The sequence below is a fragment of the Grammomys surdaster genome, unplaced genomic scaffold (genome assembly GCF_004785775.1).
Source record: "Grammomys surdaster isolate TR1022 unplaced genomic scaffold, NIH_TR_1.0 171, whole genome shotgun sequence".
NCBI lineage: Eukaryota > Metazoa > Chordata > Mammalia > Rodentia > Muridae > Grammomys > Grammomys surdaster.
The window spans coordinates 2,670,038-2,687,000 of record NW_021604619.1 but is presented as its reverse complement, the minus strand read 5'-3'; the positions used below and the strand labels follow the sequence as shown (position 1 = coordinate 2,687,000).

The window sequence follows — 16,963 nt, the reverse complement described above, 5'->3', positions numbered from 1 at the left end:
TATAAAATGTCCTGCTGGTGGCCCAACTTGAGACCCATCCATAGACAAGCACCAATCCCTGACATTATTAAGGACAGTCTGTTATGCTTGCCGAGTCTAGCATGGCTGTCCCCTGAGAGGCTTCACCCAACAGATGACTCAGACGGAAGCGGAGACCTGCAGCCAAACAGTGGATGGAGCTTGGGGACTCTTATGGAAGAATAAGAGGAAAGATTGCAATCCCGAAGGGGATAGGAACTTCACAGGAAGACTAACAAGCCTGGACCGTTGGAGTTCTTAAGAGACTGAACCACCAACCAAAGAGCATACACAGGATGGACCTAGCCCTCCTTCCTCCAACATGTATAGCTGATGTGCAGCTTGGTCTTCATGTGGGTCTCAAACAACTGGAGGGAGATGGGGGCTGCTATCCCCAAAGCTGTTCTCTTTACGTGGGATATGTTTTACTAGCTGGGCTGCCTTGTTCTGCCTCAGTGGGAGAGGAAGTGCCTGGCCTCACAGACTGGCCTGATGTTTTAGGGTGGGGGGACATCCAGCGAGGCCTCTACCTGCTCAGAGAAGAAGGATAGGGAGGAATGGGGGAAGGATTGTGGGAGGGGGTGATCTGGAGGGAAGCACTGAGCAGGATGTAAAGTAAATAAATTTTAAAAAAATGTTCTAATGCGACAGTGGGAATGAAGAAAATGAAGTTAATCGATGAAGGGCTATTTTACTTGGGCCTCTGTTAATGGAACTTAAGATCTGAAAGCTTCTGTTTAAGATATCATCAATCAAGAAGCTAATGGATCAGTATGCACGCATGGCCACACCATGAACGGGCCCCCATCAGCGACTGCTGGGGACAGCACCGATCCCACTGCCCTAACAGAGGCGCAGGGGTCGGCTCTAGCCAAGGCAGCAAGGAGAGAAGCGGAGGAGAAAGGATGACTTCAAGGGAAATCTCAGTCTTCAACTGTCCTTTCGTGCCTCTTGGGCCCATTGGACTCCCGACTAGCGGTCCACACAACCCCCTACCTCCCACCACCGGCCGGGCTCGCGCTTTGTATTGACGCAAGCCTCCCGTTCTCGCGGGAACTCGGGAACGGCGAGACGGGGAGGGAGAAGAAATCTTGAAATCTCGGTTGGCGCTGGCGGGGCCCGCAGCGGCTGTGGCTCCTGGAGTGGGGGAGGGAGGGGCGGGGCTTGGAGCCCAAGGGGGCGGGTCCTCGCCTCCGAGAGGGCGGGACGTTGCGGGAGGGGGAGGGGAGAGCGCCAGGGGCGGGGCCGCGGGCTGGGACCTGTTGAACGCAGGTAGCTTTCCCCGGCCGGGCTCCCTTGGGACCAGGAGACTGCGCATGCTCGCCGGCGGCTCTGGGCCGGGAGCCGAGCGCCGGTGACGAACCGGCTCCTTGGCTTCGCGGTGGTTGCGGGTGCTGCGATGGCGATGTGAGCGGGCCCGGGGCGGGATGGTGCGGACCTGGGTAAGGACGCCTTCCAGCCGGACGCAGAGTTCCTCCCTCACACAGGCGCCAGCCGAGGCCGCGCGGGTTGAGAGGTGAGCCCCTCGCTGCCCGCGCGACTCCCGGCTCCGCGACCCGAGCCAGGTCCATCTCCCTCGCCGGGCCGGACAGGAAGCGGCCTCCTCGCCTCGTCCGCCTCTGGCGCCCTGGGCTCAGTCGGAGCCCGGTCCTGGGCCCGCTGAAGGTCGGCGGGGACGCGAGGAGCGCGGCGCGCAGGCGGGTGCTCCCGGCCGGCCCTTGCCGCACGTCGCGCCGGGCGTCCAGCCCGCTCTCCGTCCCGCTCCATCGTCGCCGCCTGGCCCTTCGACCCTCATTCGCTTCCAACCGCACCCGTGTGCCCTTTGGCCCCGGTGGTCCCTCGACGTCGGTCCAGCTCTGCGCTGGTTGCTTCCCTCGACTGTGCATCCCCAGTCGTTAACCTCTCGGCCGTCGCTCACCAGTTTTCTCGCTGTTAGCACTATTTTCCTCCTTTGGCACATCATTCTAGCTCTTTTGTTAGTTACTGACTTGTGGGAGGGTGGGCTTTTTGGCTTTTTGCTGGGTTTGTTTCTTGTTGCGTTTAAGCATCCCTTTGCTCTAGTGTTCTTTCTGTGTTCAGCCTTCCTTCAGAGGCCCTCGCTCTCTTACCTCTCTTTTGGTACTTCTTGTTGCTTTCTGTCCAGTAGCTCTTAACCTTCATACCGACCCGATTTCAGTTCTTCAATGTGGATGTTGTGTTTTTGAATCCATAAAACTCCTTTTTCCTATTGGTATGGATGGAGCCTCTTCATTCAGTCCATGTTTTACTTTTTATTACATCCCTAAAGAGTTGTAACAACCTCTTGTCCCTTCTGCTTTCTACGTAAGCTAGGGATATGCCTAGTATCCCTAGTGAAGCTTCCAGACCAATCAGTTTCATTTCTCTTCACCAGAAATTATCTAAAGAATGGCAGTTCACTTTATTGGATCTTTAAGAATTACATGTACCAGTCATGTTATGAGAAACAGTCTGGCCATTTATAAAGAGTTAGTAACAGTTGTCCAGGAATAAATCTGAAATGAAATTTAACAAAAATTGGTATATAAAATATATTGATTTGATCTTTTACTTTCACGATTACGGTTGGTTACATCATTTTGAGCCTGTTCTATTTAATAAATTGATACAGTTTCTACTAACAAGAGTAGGATACCTACTCATTGAGGAAGAACGAGAAAGAAGTATTAATCTTTTGATTTGGGCAAAAGAACTTAATACATTTGGGAGCTTTTCTTCCCTCCATTTTGAGTCAAATCTAATTTAAATGAAATTGATGTTTCTGTTAATAATGGTGTAGTATCACATTCTGGAGGCATCTGCTGAGGCAATTATTTTCAGTAAAGTTTGCCTTTATTTTAGGGTTGAAGAACAACTGGATTATGTATTTCATTCTGGAATCTCAAAGCAGTCTACAAACAATAAGTTCTTCCTTATGTTATCTATGCCAGGTAGGACTTATATTTTTTTCTATTTCAGTTTTAAGAAGAAAAATACCAAAGCAGGGAAAAAAGATGTAGTTTCTTGTTCAAAGTGACTTACAAGTAAAAAAGTAGAAGAACCCAGTGTTATTAAACTACATTTCACCGGGCAGCGGTGATGGCGGCAGCGGCGCACACCTTTAATCCTAGCACTTGGAGCAGAGGCAGGTGGATTTCTGAGTTCGAGGCCAGCCTGGTCTACAGAGTGAGTTCCAGGACAGCCAGGGCTGCACAGAGAAACCCTGTCTTGAAAAAAAAAAAACAATAAATAAATAAACAAACAAACTACATTTCTCTTAAAAGAGCTAGCCTGAATGATGAAGTGAACTTTTCCTGTAGTTTACATTTTAAATGCTTTTTCAAACGCAAATAAATTACTGCTAGTTCTCAAAGATGTTTGCTGCCCTTAAAAACCAGTCTCTTTACTTATAGGGAAATATCCATTAGAAGGTCACCATCTACAAATTCTTAGTATTATAGTCAGCTACTTTTATTTTCTTTGAAATTAAATAAGAGATCTATGTTATGCAGCAGGCACAAGAGTAAATGTGGAAAGATTTGAACCCAGAGCATAACTCAGTAGTAGTCTGAAGAAGCCATTTAACCTCTCCTTCAGTGTCTCCACCTGTAAACTGTAGTAGTAATGCTGGCAACCCAGTAATCTAGCTGTAATCACCCCTCATTTAAACATGTTTAGGGCCACCACAGACAAAAATTACCACATAAATACATAATTTTTGTTTGTTTAATTATAGACTAGCAACAATAAAGTTACTAGTACTTAAATCCTTTAAGATCAAGCTAAACAGTTTGATGTCTTTTTTAAAAATATCGTATTTCTGTGTACTGTATCTGGTAGAACAGTAGTGAACTATGAACGAGCTTAGAGTGGTTAATGTTCAGACACAATGAGCAGGCATTGGATCATTCAGTATGTGAACGAGACGAACACTTGGTTTGCCAGGAGTCGCTCCTGAAAGGAACTGTAAGAGTTCTATCTTTAGTTACTCTCTAGTTTTCTGTTGTCTTTTATGTTCACTTTAGTTTATATAAACTAGAGCCCCTTGGGACTTAGGGGTCACAAGAGATTGTTTAGGAGATATAAAAAGCAAGGATTTCCTTTGTTTTTGTATTGAGGTATTGAGGAAAAAACTACTTAGTGAACTTTGTGATGTGTACATGTGTTTGTTTAAGTGAGTGGAGATAAAGCATCGGGCTTTAAAGTGAGTAGGTCAGTTTGTTTTGAGTGTCAGGAAGAAGGTTTAGGAATGAGTAGGAACCAGATGCAGAGTTGTGATACAGCATTCTTAGTGGATCCTGAAGATTTTTAAAAAAATTACGATGTACATGTTTGTAGGCTGCATGTTTTCAAGAGTTTAGTTAGGCATCTCTACAGTGGTTGCATATTTTAAGGATTTTCAGTTTTTAACATGCACCTATGTGTTCAGTTATTAAGGGTGTACTAAATATAAAAATTAACCTCTTTAATAGAAATATAGAAATACAAAGGTGCCAGGTATACTGTGTCATTAAAGGAGATCTCCTATTTAAATAAACTCTTACCCAGTTCTTGTTTTTAAGAAGCCAACTTTGAATTATCTCTCATCCAAGAAAGAGGTCTAAGAAAATTATAGTGTCTATTTCCTTTTATAGAGTTCTATCACACCAACGATAATACAGAAATTATTTCTGAAGTCTCTTGTGAATATAGAAGTCTGGGTTTGACCAAATGCAGTGGGTTCTCATCAATAGGCATTTAGAACATTTCTGTTAAATGTTACTCACATCCTTAAGCAACAGTTAGTTTAGTCTGCCCAGAACTCGTGTTCCCTATTGAATCCTCTCTGGGTTATACTATAGAAAGCAAGTGCATCATTCATCATTGTTGTTAGAACAGTGGTGACTGTCACACATGATCATTGATGTGTACAAGGCGCCAGTAAGTTATAGACTTGGAAGTTACTCCCTCTTCACATATAAGTAACAAAGTCAGGGATCATGGTCAGGGTAAGACCGTGGAAGCCTGTTTGCTCTGTCCCTTTTGTCATATGGAATTGAGAGCTCCAGGTTTTCACACTGTCCTCGTCCTTACTTAGCTTTAAGACTTAAAGGAGTTCCCAGTGCAGGTGGACAGGGTTAGAATGCAGGCTTTCCCCAGCTCCTTTATGTAAACTCATGACTACATTGCCATATAGTAATATAATGCTTGTAGAAGAGTTCTGAAATAGCCCTCATACAGGTGAGCAGGGCAAAATGTTAGAAGTGAAAGCAATAAAAAAAAATTCTTTAAGTTTTTAATTGAAATCTTCTGTTGTTTATTTTCTCCAGCCTTTTCAAAGATTTTCATTGGATTTTTAATTGGACTTAATCATTCTCCATTTAAAGTCATGTGTCCTGTAAGTGAAAATATTGTGAGGCTATACACTTGAAAATTATAACTAGTTTTACTTGATCTATATTGTTTGGAGTAGATATTTTCTCAAACAATATTTAAAAATTATTATAAAAGTTACAGTTAGCTATTTATTGCTCATCATGCACCAGATACCACACTTAGTGCTTTGTGTGTATTCCTTTGTGAGCATTAGTTTCTCAGATAGGCATTATAAATTTATTTCCCCTTGAGAAAAGACATTTAAGTCTGAATTAGAATCCAGGTCTGATATCAAAGTTGGTCGTGGAATAATAACTACAAAGAAGTGTAGGATGTCAAGAAGACAGTATTTCTTACAATAGTTTTCTTTACTCTGGTTCTGAGGCTTGTTTTCTGTTGAGATAACAAAAAAAAAGTTTGTTTTTCTTTCCAACACTGTTAAGCAGATCCTTGAACTGTGAATCCATAGACTTTTGTAACTTAGGTCCTTCTGAAGTCTTAAAGGTTTCTAGTAGAGTGACATATTGAACAGCAGCTGTCCTGTGCTGTTAGGGTAATCTCTCCCTCACTGCTCTTCAGTAGCCTGTGGTTCCTCTCTGTTCCTGTGTGAACTGTGCATATCCCCTTCTGACAAATCTTCTCTGATGCCTCACTGTGCCCCTCCATTAGACATCACTTTCAAACATGGCTGCTTCCTTCTACAAACTAACCCTACCTTCACTGTTAGGGATCTAAGGTGTATACTAAGGGCATGTCTGTGTTCCAGCCAAATCAGACAGACTGTAACCCAGGGTGTGATTGCAGTCTGGCCAGATCATACCTTTAGATGTGATGCCTTGCTAGAGCAGCCATGTTGCTGGATTAGAATTTCTGTACTTTAATGTATCCTTAAAAAGTTTGCATGAACTGGTTTTAATAAATCCCATGTTCCTATTGTCCAAATGATAGTGGAGGTAGGATTTTCCATTGTCACATAAAAGGCTCATTGTTCACGCCATTCTCATGTACAGAAGGAAACATGGACAAACTCTCAGGATAACTAATGCTTCCTACTTTTTTTTTGTCCTTTTTTTTATGCCATTGACACAGTTTTCTAATATCAATAAAAAAAAGTGTTCCTTTTGTTGATTTTTAAAGAGTGCCTACCTATATAAATGTCGGTTCTAATATTAGTAATGATACATTTTCCTTTTAATAGTCAGCTGTATAAACACAGGCTTTAAAGAAACCAGAAGGGACAGTCTCTTCAAAGTATGCTGTTGTTTGTAACTGTGTATGTGAGCACTTTAAAGATTTCATAGGAAATACTGTTGGGTACATGGGAGACCGAACATAGTTAATTTAGTAAGTGTAGTTTTTCCCGTTAGTGTTTTTTCCTGGCTTTTCCTCTGGTGGACATGTTTATCTGTGGCTTCATGACCATTAACTGTTAGTTACGGGTGTGGATTTTAGAGTATTGTAAGTGCAAATATGGGGCAATGGGGCTGAACACAGTCTTTGTCTTTTTTCATTAATTCCTTTCTGTGTGACCATGGAATAGTTACAGGAACATTTTGTGTTCCTGGAAAACGTAACTTGCAGACTTCTAGGAGAAATAAATCAAATAGCATAACTAAAGCTGCTAGCGTAGGAGTTGCTGCACAAGTCGTAAGTGCCTGTATTTGCTTCTATTTCACTCTGCTGTTTGCTTTCTATTTGGTATCACCGACGGAGAACAAAGCTTTCCAGAAACATATGTCTGTCAGATTATTCTTCCCTCTCCTCTCAAAGGTCTGTTCTCTCCCTTTCCCAAAGAGGAGAATCTAATTCTCTCTATTTTTAATTTTGTGTAATTCATGCAGTGTGCAAGTGGCTGGTAAAATGCTAAATTCAGAGTTTACTTTGAGAAGTGAGGAATGCCAGCAAATAATTCTGGATAGACAATTTGCTTAACTTGTTCTCTTTAATGGAACAACTCGAATAAGCTCAGCTTTGCCCTGAGTCCCTTTTTTTCAGTGAGTGGCGTTACTGCTGAGTGTATGTTCATGCAGATGATTCGGAATAAAGAGTTAAAAGCTTTCTGGGTGGTGGTGATCCTTAGAGGCTGGTACTTGCCAGGTGGCTGGGCCATTTAGAGCAGGCTATGGTCCAGTACTGAGCATGGGTCACCCAGCAAGAACTAAAAAGATGGGTAGGGTGCCATGGCCTCAGCCACCCAGAAAAGGAACTGCATACAAGCCTAAGAAATAAGACTTGCTCAGAGAGTCACAATCAGCCAGCCAGTGCATACTTAATCACATGACTAGAATTTATACCCTATAGCAGACTTGATAACAAACCCTGAAAGTCCAGATGTCACCAGCTGATTGTCTTTAGTATATTTGCTGTGGTTTATGTCTTAGTCAAGATTAGCTTAAAACAGCTATGTAAATGTAGAGTTCTAAATTTAGATTGAAATTTAGGAAAGCTAAGCATTCCTTTCACCAGGAGGACTGTCTTTCTACTGCTTGGTGGGATACAAACAGGATTATTAAAAAGAACTTTGTGTTACAAGAAAACAGCATTCTGAAGTCTTCTTGGCTTCCTCCTATTTAAGGCCTCCTATTTATTTCTTTAGAGAAATCCAAGGAAATTGACGTGGATTTTATATTCACTGCTATTATATGCATTGAGGTAACCCCATTCTAACCTCATTAAACAACTCTCTGTCATATTTCTAACTGACATACTTAAATTTAGCTGCATTTTAGATAGTCTTCTATTGTTGGTTGCAATTCCCAAATGTTACTTTCAGTTCCCAGTTATCTATTACAGTGTGAATGAATCTGCTGTTCTTTCCTTTGATATCAGCTTCCATGTCTGTCATGTGAGCCTCTTACTATAGTGAATAAGAAGATCTAATAGCAGTATGGCTCCTTAAAATGATGTCTAACTATGTTTGACAGTGTTGAGCTGGGAAAAAAAAATGAACATTTAGACAGTACTGGAGGGAAAAGTGTCTTGGGAGATGTAGGATAAAGCAGCATGGCTCTAGCTCCTGGCCTCGGTGTGGCTAGCTTTGGCCCTGAACCCACGAGACATTAGCTTGGCAGCTGCCTCCACCAAACAGCTTTGTGAAGTCCATGCCCCAAACCAAGGGAATAACTGCCACCCCCATGCAGTAGATATAACAATTCTAGTACCCAGTAGAAATGAGACTCTTAAAGCTTAAAGATTATCCAGTGGATATATATATTAGCAAGTGCTCAATATACAAGATGCCCACACAGTTAGAATTGCTACCCAGTATCTAACCTTTTGATATGTTTAATTACACGAGACTGCTAGAGACCCATGCATCTCTATCTTGCTTCTCCTCCTTCCTCTCTCCTCTTCTTTTCTCCTCCCAACTTCTCACTCCACCTACCTCTTCTACTGCCCAATTACCTAGCTCCACTGCAAATACAATGGGCAGGAAAATATCCTGCCACAGAAAAGTATTTCTTGTTTTATGAGAAAATGAATACTACATACTAACAAGGAGGCTTTTAAGAAGTTGTTTGCTTGTTTGTTTTCTATAGGTGGTATCATTTGGATGTCACTGTTTGGACTGTCACTATTACCTGATCTGATCCCATTTGTCTTCTAGTTCCTAAATTACAAGTAGAAGCTGTTAGCTCCCCCTTGAGTGGAAGGTGGCCCCTATATTTCATGGTCTGACAAGGAGTATGGCATCTCTAATTTGTTCAACTACTTTTCCATCTGCCTTAGTAAACAGAACATCCCAAGGGTGTCTGTGATCCTACAGTGGGAGAGTGAAGGGTGCTTCTCAATTTCTGTGAGAGCAGTTCATTCTGTGGTCTCCAAGTTCATCTTGGGGACCTCAGGGCTTTGCCTTGCAGTTTCAGGTGCTTCCACATTTGTGATATTCTAAAGCACTAAGGACTTTTGAGTTGAGGGTATTTTAGGATCAGTGTGGATGATGTAGGAGCATTTCTTGCGTTTTCCCAAGGTCCATCCCTTGGCAGTTATTTAGTGCTCATAGCTGTCTCAGCTGCTTTAATGGAGAGTTGCTGTCTTCGTATTCGTAAAAGCTATGCATGGTAGTACTATGTACTACGTTAATGCTACTTCTGGGGCAGTTAGTGTATACACACTAGCCACTGAGACAGCTTAGTATGAGTGGACTGATGTACAGTAGAAGTTTGTGAGAGCATGTAATTTAAAATATTCTAGTAACCATGTATCCTAAACCCAAATGAGATTAGTTTTGAGGGCTGGTGAGATGGCTCAGCAGATGAAGATACTTGCCCCCAATCTGTTGACCTGAAACCCACACAGTAAAAGGAAAGAATCTACCCCTGCAAGTTGTGCTCTGACCTTCTCATGCATGCTGTCATTGTGTGCCCTTGCATATTAAATAAGTAAAAATTCTGAAAAAAGTGGGGAAACAGGTAAAATTAATTTTAATTCAATGCTACTTGAAATAATTTAGTATGTAAGTTCTGGAGAGATGGCTTGGTGGTTAAGAAAGAATACTTGCTAGTCTTGCAGAGGACTAGTGTTTGATTGCCAGCACCCATATCAGGCAGCTCATAGCCGCTAGGAAGTCTGGCCCCTGTGGGCACCCCTACACAAGTACCCATAAATACATATAAATCTAAAGTTTTAAATATTTTTTAAAAAGACATACTGTACTTGATAGTTTTATGTCAACTTGGCACAAGTTATCTTAAAGAGGAAACCTTAATTGGGGGAAAAACAACGCCTTCATAAGAAGGTATTTCTTAATTAGGGATTAATGAGGGAGGACCCAGGCCATTGTGGATGTGGTCATCCCTAAGCTGGTTGTCCCAGATTCTGTAAGAAAGCAGGCTGAGTAATTCATAGAAAGCCACCCAGTTAGCAGCACCCTTCCATGGTCTCTGTATCAACTCCTGCCTCAGGTCCTGTCCTGTTTGAGTTGAATTGAGAGATCTCCTGCCTCTGCCTCCTGAGTGTTAGAATTAAAGGTGTCCATTACTGTGGCCAGGCCTAATGTTTTTAATACTCTACATAGAATGTTTAAAAGAGTAGTTCTGTCAGCACAGTAAAGCTGTGCTTGGTAGAGAAATATTTCACATGGCTTCTGTGTTAGATTGAAATTTAATTAACTCATTCCTCAATCACACTAAGATAGTTTTGTTGTGGTCTCCATGTTGGACACAGCATTTCAGAAAGAACAAGAATGACTTTCAGATTCATGACTGAAGTGTTTTCTTTTGGAGAAAACTAACTTTTCCTGAGGTATTACAAGGTAATTTTTTCTCTCTGCTTATTAGCTTTGCTTGGTAGGGATGGGCTTTTCAGCATGGATGTCTCACTGAGCATCAGAGTATCTCCATGTCTACATAGGGATTTGTAGATTGCTTAGCTGAATTATCTGATGGTGATTTAGGAAGTGATGCAGAACGGATTTCTGTTTGATTGGCCTCCAGATTATTGAGTTTTATATTGTTTTGCCAGGGCTACAAGGGTAAACCATCTAGTCTCAGATAATTCAGCTGATTCTGATAATGACAGAGGCCATAGTTAAATCCATGAACTCTGAGCCAGCCCTAGACTATTGAAAAGGCTGTAAAGCTCATGACTTGTGACTGCAGAACGGTTGCAATGGAGAATTCCCTATACATAATTGTGCTACAAGGAAAGAAGTCTTTTCTAACAATTTTGTTAGTTCTTGAGAAAGGACAGACCAGGATTTTTCTTGTGAGTGGTGTAAAAATCTGTATAAATTAGAAATCAGTATGTTAGTCCATAGAATGAATTTGTACTTTTTGAATTTGGTTTACAGTACACAAGTTTTTGATCTTGATTTTTAATGAGTTAGCAGCATTTAAAAGTAAGATTTCACCTTAAGGGGGGAAAAATCTTCCAGCTTCGTTTTGGGAATTTTGAGCCATCAGTGATTGCTACCAAGGGGTGGACTGGAGGTCACAGAACAGGTCTGATTCCTCTTGCAGAGAGCCAGCAAGGATTGATGGGGCCAAGCAGCATTTCATAGATGGGAAAAGACTAGTTTGTGTCAAGAGAATCACAATCATGCTCACTAACCCTGAGAATCCTCATTTTTCTTTCTTCTTTCACCCTTTACTTTTTCCTTAGTTCTTTTATTATTTTTTTCTCTAAACAATTCATAAAAGTAAACCCACCTGTGCTTTTGAGGGTACCAGTGAAAGTCACAGTGATTTTGTAAGCATTGTTTACATTTGTATATACATATATGTATATTTCTCTTTAAGGTTTCTCAATGAAAAGGAAAGGATTTAAGACAAGGAGACAGCAACAATGTAGCGAAAGCACAGTAAGGTATAGGAACTGGAGCAGAGGGGGGTTCTGACATACACTAATAAAGGAACTTATTCATCAGTGCCTGTTTTCAACATATCCATATCATAACACCTTCCTCCAAATTGGTTTATTTTAGATAGGAGAAAAATAGTGATTTCTATTTATGAAATATTTAATGTTAAATATCTTAAATATTCTCTAAAATTAAAATTTGAGTTCCTCCCATGTGTCTGGCCATACAAGTATGAACCAGTAAACAGTTACCAGAACTTCCCACTTTTACAAGAATATCTTCTTAACAGTGTATTTAAGGTAGAAGAAAGGGTAATAAGGCTGGATTTAATAGCTAATGTTTACAATCACATTATTTGGAGGAAGAAGTAGAAAGATTGAGAATTTAGGACCAGCTTGGGCTATGTAGCAACCTAGTTTTTAAAAGGTAGTGGGTAAAGCCTTCAATATTTTAAAGGGACATCCGTGCTTAGGAACAGATAGGGTGTGGCCGAAGCAGGTAGATAATGTGGCTGAGTTGAGTAGCTGGTATTTAAGTCTAGCCCAAGAGAAGGTAAAAGAGTGAGTCATGTCCGTAGCTGGATGGAGGAGAGCGCCAGAGAAAAATGAGCACGAGGACTTGGGGGCCATCAACTGTGCTTGAGCAATAGAAAGGAATTAAGTATGGCTGGACTGGGCGGGCTGCTAAGATGAGGTCAGAGACGTTATGAAAGATCCACATACAAGGGTAAGATTAAGTCTCTTACTGTATCGAAGAATCATAAGATGAAGGACTGAGCAGTGCCTAAGCAGCTAAGACACTCGGGAGCCCAGAATCCTTCTCCTCTTTTGCCAGTCTTTAAAGAGTTCTGTCCTAATCTGTGTGATCATAACTAGACCACTGTCAAAAAGATATTCTTGCCTAGAAAAATGATGGCAAGTGAACTAAAGGGCAGAGTCTTCCTTTAGACAAGTTAGATAGTTGCCGCATGCTTCACATCAATGTATAGTCCATGAGTGTGGTCAGCTGACCACATTCCACAGACAGGGTAACTTGGCGTCAAGAGAGATTGAGAAACAGTCTCGGGCTTGGTGACCATTTGGCTTGGGAAGGAAAAAAGAAGTGACATGCAGTGTCGCTATTCTAGCAATCACGTGTGTAACCTATCAATAACGTGACCTCCCTTCCTATAAAGAAAAACCAAAAACCAAAAAGAAAATAAGAACCTTCTATGTGTTGCATTGATCCTAAGTCACTGAGAGCTCTGCCAAGTCCAGATACCTAGAACTAAAACGCCTGTCTGCTCCACCCCGTCCCCCGTGCACTTGCCAGTGAAATCAGAAATAAAATAGTAAAACGACTCCCAATGGGGAAAACAAACAGTAGGAAACACTTTCTGCTGAGAGCAGTGCTGGACTAGAATAATGGAGTGACCGTGTCCTCAGTGCAGGGATGCTGCAGTTCTGATTTCAGATGGGAACATGTAGGTTCATTGCATTAGGGGCCCTCTAATCGCTATCTGGATACTCCTTCCTTGTGTTAACCTCCTTAGAGCCACATTAACACTCAAGCTGAAAGTTTGTCCCTTTGAACGATACAGTTTTCATACCATCTATAGCTTCCTATTATTGCAGATTCTATAGCTTGCAAGTTACAAAGTCACAGGGTTTTACAGGTTATTTCTTTAGCAAATGTTGTTTTGTTAATTAAAAAGATAGGATTTTGTGGGGTTTTTTTCTATTATATTTTCTGTGTCAGTGACTTGCTGAACTTCTTTTTTGGATGTGGCTTATATGCTTGTGCTTTAGATACACTGATTTCATTTTAATAGCCTTATTTCAGTGAGATTCAACTTTATGTCTCATCTGAGTGGCTGTTATTTTTAAACCATATGTAATAACAGGCAATTTGTAGGATGGCAACACCCGTAGCTAATGTTAACTTCTTATGTCAAGAATCTTTAGAATTCCTTTGAGAAAGGAATTCTGATTTGGTATATTGGAGTACTTGAGTGCAAGTCCCCAGTGTCGACCACTTTGTTTCCTTCCATCTTTGCTTACAAAGTAACCAAAGAGAGCCACCAACACAACTAGTGTTGTGATTGTTTTCAGCCACATTTCTGGGGCATTTAGAGGGATACCTAGTTCTGGAGGTAAACTTTTTATCAGCTAGCTCTGTGTAAGAGACTCTATCACTATTTTGTAGTATGGGTCTTTGTTGCCTGGTATGAAAGCTAATGTCATGTGTCTTAAGATTTTGTTGCAAATGCACCCGACTTTTGGTAATTATTGATTCATATGTTTTAAGGTTCTATTAAAACTGTACCTACTTCCCAATTCTTTATATAAGAAAGGCCCAATAGGGATCACAAAATGAAAGGAGCTTAAACGAGATTAGAATTTATCTCTTGTCCCTGGAGCAGGCCTATTACTATTACTGTTTACTATGAGATGAGTGCTATCTATGCTTTAAAGGAAAGAAAGACAACGTCTTGGGACTGAAGTCCTAAATACTTAAAGACAGTACCGTTGTACTATACTATATGTGCTTCCTGCTTTTCTTGTGATTACTGGGCCCACTGGGACCCAGGACTGATCTCATTTCTATGAAATGGGGGAGTCTCTTATCTAAAGGTACTTTAATGTGATCTGTATTAATCCTTATTATAATTGATGTGGTGACTAAAGTAGTAGCCTGAGGACGTGGCATAGTCTACATCTTCATGACAGAAGAAAAACAGTGAAGGGTGAACATGGTCCTCATTTTAGTGTTTTTGAAACCTAACAAAGTTGCATTCAAGTCAGAAGTTTTTTCATCTAAATATTTGAACTGTAAGAAAAACTATAGCATAGTCTGGCAGTGTTTTGTCATTATTTTAAATACTATATTTTATGTATACATGTCTGTATGAAATACATGAAATTTTAAACTCACTACTTAGTTATTTTAAATAAATTCTCGATCTTAAAAATTACGAAAGGTCTCCAATGTTTTAGGTGTTCATTGAGAAGTGTTTCTGAATCACTCAACTAAGAAAGTACTCTGTATTGTATTGTGTAGTCTACATAAGTGAATCCTTAATAGAAATACAGAATAGTTAATGATGAAGTTATAATGTATTCCTAAGCCTTGAGGAGGATGTAAATCCTCTGTGTAAATTGTTAATGTTAAATAATAAAACATAGGTATTTTAAAGATAGATTTTGTATCTGTGGTTTTATTTTATTGTTTCTTTCTCATAGGGGGCACAATATATTTTAACAACAAGAATCAGTAACTGGAAATACAAGATTCGTTATTTAATAATGTAAAGTGAAGATCTGATCAGCAGAGGTAAGCATATGACATTTCTTTTGCACTTGCTTCATCACAGGTTAGAATACTTGCTGAATTTCAGGGAAGTAGTTTTTCAAGAGCTGTGAAGGCTTAGAGATTTTACTATGCTTGCTAATGAATTACTTGCTATGGTGCTAAAATGTTGGTAGAAGACAGTGGACTCAACAATCAGAGACAAAGATGGGTTATACGCACAGCAGTTGTGCTAGAGTGCCAGGTGGCATCACATAGCAACAAAGTATAGTATAGGAGAGGAACTCTGAGCTAAAGAATCCTGGAACTTTGATAATGGACAGTCTACCCACCTGTTTTCTGTTTGGGAAAACTTTATTGTGTAGAATAAAGGCTTTATTGTGTAGAGCAAAGAGTAGAATCTACCCTTTTCTCTAGCATGAGACACTGTTGCTGCCTTTCAAGATGTCCGTGAAGAGATAGCCTGGAACAAAGGCTGTTAGAGTCCTTGCCTTAGTAAGAAGTATAGAGATACCAGAAATCAGTGGAGGATTATCTCCGAGTGTTTTTCTTCTCTAACTTGCTCTTCACAATATGTGCTCTTGGTATGGATGTTTGGTATCTCTCTAAATAGGGAAGATAGAAACCGCTGAAGCACTAATACAAGGTGGCCCTTTAAAGTACAACATAGGATGCCCACAGGATAATAGTTACAGTTAAAATAATGTCATTTACACTTACTGGCTTAAATGTTCTTCAGAAGCTGATCTGAAATAAGCAGATTAGAAAACTATACAAGCCATTGATACCAGTTTTATATGTGTGTGTGTGTGTGCTAATACACACATATGAAACTATTTTTCAATGTGTATGTGAATGTTTTAATTTTCACTTGCTTGTGCACCTTTTATTTTAACTTCTATGAAAATGAATGCCTTAAGTTTTTATAATGAGAAGGATTTTTTTTTAAATTCAAAAGTGCTTTGTTCTTTAAGAAATATTTTCTTCATTTAACAAAACTATTCATGGATTGTCATATGGATGTAATGGGGGAAACAAATGTTAGAAAAGCTTCATAACCAACACGTCCTGTATAGCACTTCTAATTGGTAATCTCTGGATTCTGGTCCTGCTTAGTTGGATTAAGCTAAGGTAGGCGTCTAAGTTGCCATTTCTATTGTGCTTCTCATGACTTCTCCCCTTTTTTAACTAAGGTGCTGTTACCAGATTTGTCCTCTGGGTATAAATTAAAAATGACTGAAGTTCAAGCAATGGTAGAATTCTCCGTGGAGCTAAACAAGTTCTACAATGTGGATTTATTCCAAAGAGGGTATGCATTTTATAGTAAGAATTTAACTTCAGGTTTTATTCCAGCATATATGTAAAAAAAAGTTACATTCAAGTGATTATAGTCTGAGTAATCTCATATGACTAGATATTTGGGGATTATGTAGATGGATTTAGTGATAATGCTGAATATATTTATGTATTTGAGACTTTGTATTGATCATTGAGAGAATGCTTTAATGAAAATGTATTATCTCATTTTTACTGTTTATAGGCCTATTATATAATGGAGGAAAGTTATTTACAAAGAAATAGCTAAGTAGAAATATCAAGCATATATAATGAAGATTCAATAGAAATCAAGCAGGCCATTTTTCTGTCAGTAAAGTCATTACAGTGATATTAGCAGCACTAGGAAAACAGCCCAACACTGCTGTGTAGCCTGAGAAATTTCCTTTGCCACTTGAAGATCTCCATTCAGAGAAAGGCAGCTCCTTCACGCTTTGCAGAAAAGTATTTCATGATGAGCCAGGGTAAAGCTTATTAAGACAAGGAAAAATATACTCTCAAGAGTCAGCATTTAAGAGAAACAAAGAATTGTTAAGGAAAATTGCAGTCCATATTCAAGACCTGGATGTGTGCTTCTCAAGAGAAAGTCTCATTTCAGTGCCATCAGAGTCTGTGTCTCAGTTACATGTGGAAGCGTGGCATGCAATGTCAGTGCCATCAGAGTCTGTG

General features: G+C 40.3%; 1 protein-coding gene across 1 annotated transcript in view; it reads left to right on the top strand.

The window, feature by feature from the left end:
• Window positions 1–1,426: 1,426 nt before the first annotated feature.
• Fam135a (family with sequence similarity 135 member A) overlaps window positions 1,427–16,963 on the top strand; it is an 84,572-nt gene continuing 69,035 nt past the window's right edge. Inside the window, exons 1-4 of the mRNA XM_028767238.1 lie at window positions 1,427–1,534; window positions 2,878–2,966; window positions 14,893–14,983; window positions 16,153–16,268. Coding sequence (XP_028623071.1) covers window positions 16,192–16,268 — 77 coding nt within the window. The 5' untranslated portion in view covers window positions 1,427–1,534; window positions 2,878–2,966; window positions 14,893–14,983; window positions 16,153–16,191. The remainder of the gene's footprint in view (window positions 1,535–2,877; window positions 2,967–14,892; window positions 14,984–16,152; window positions 16,269–16,963) is intronic.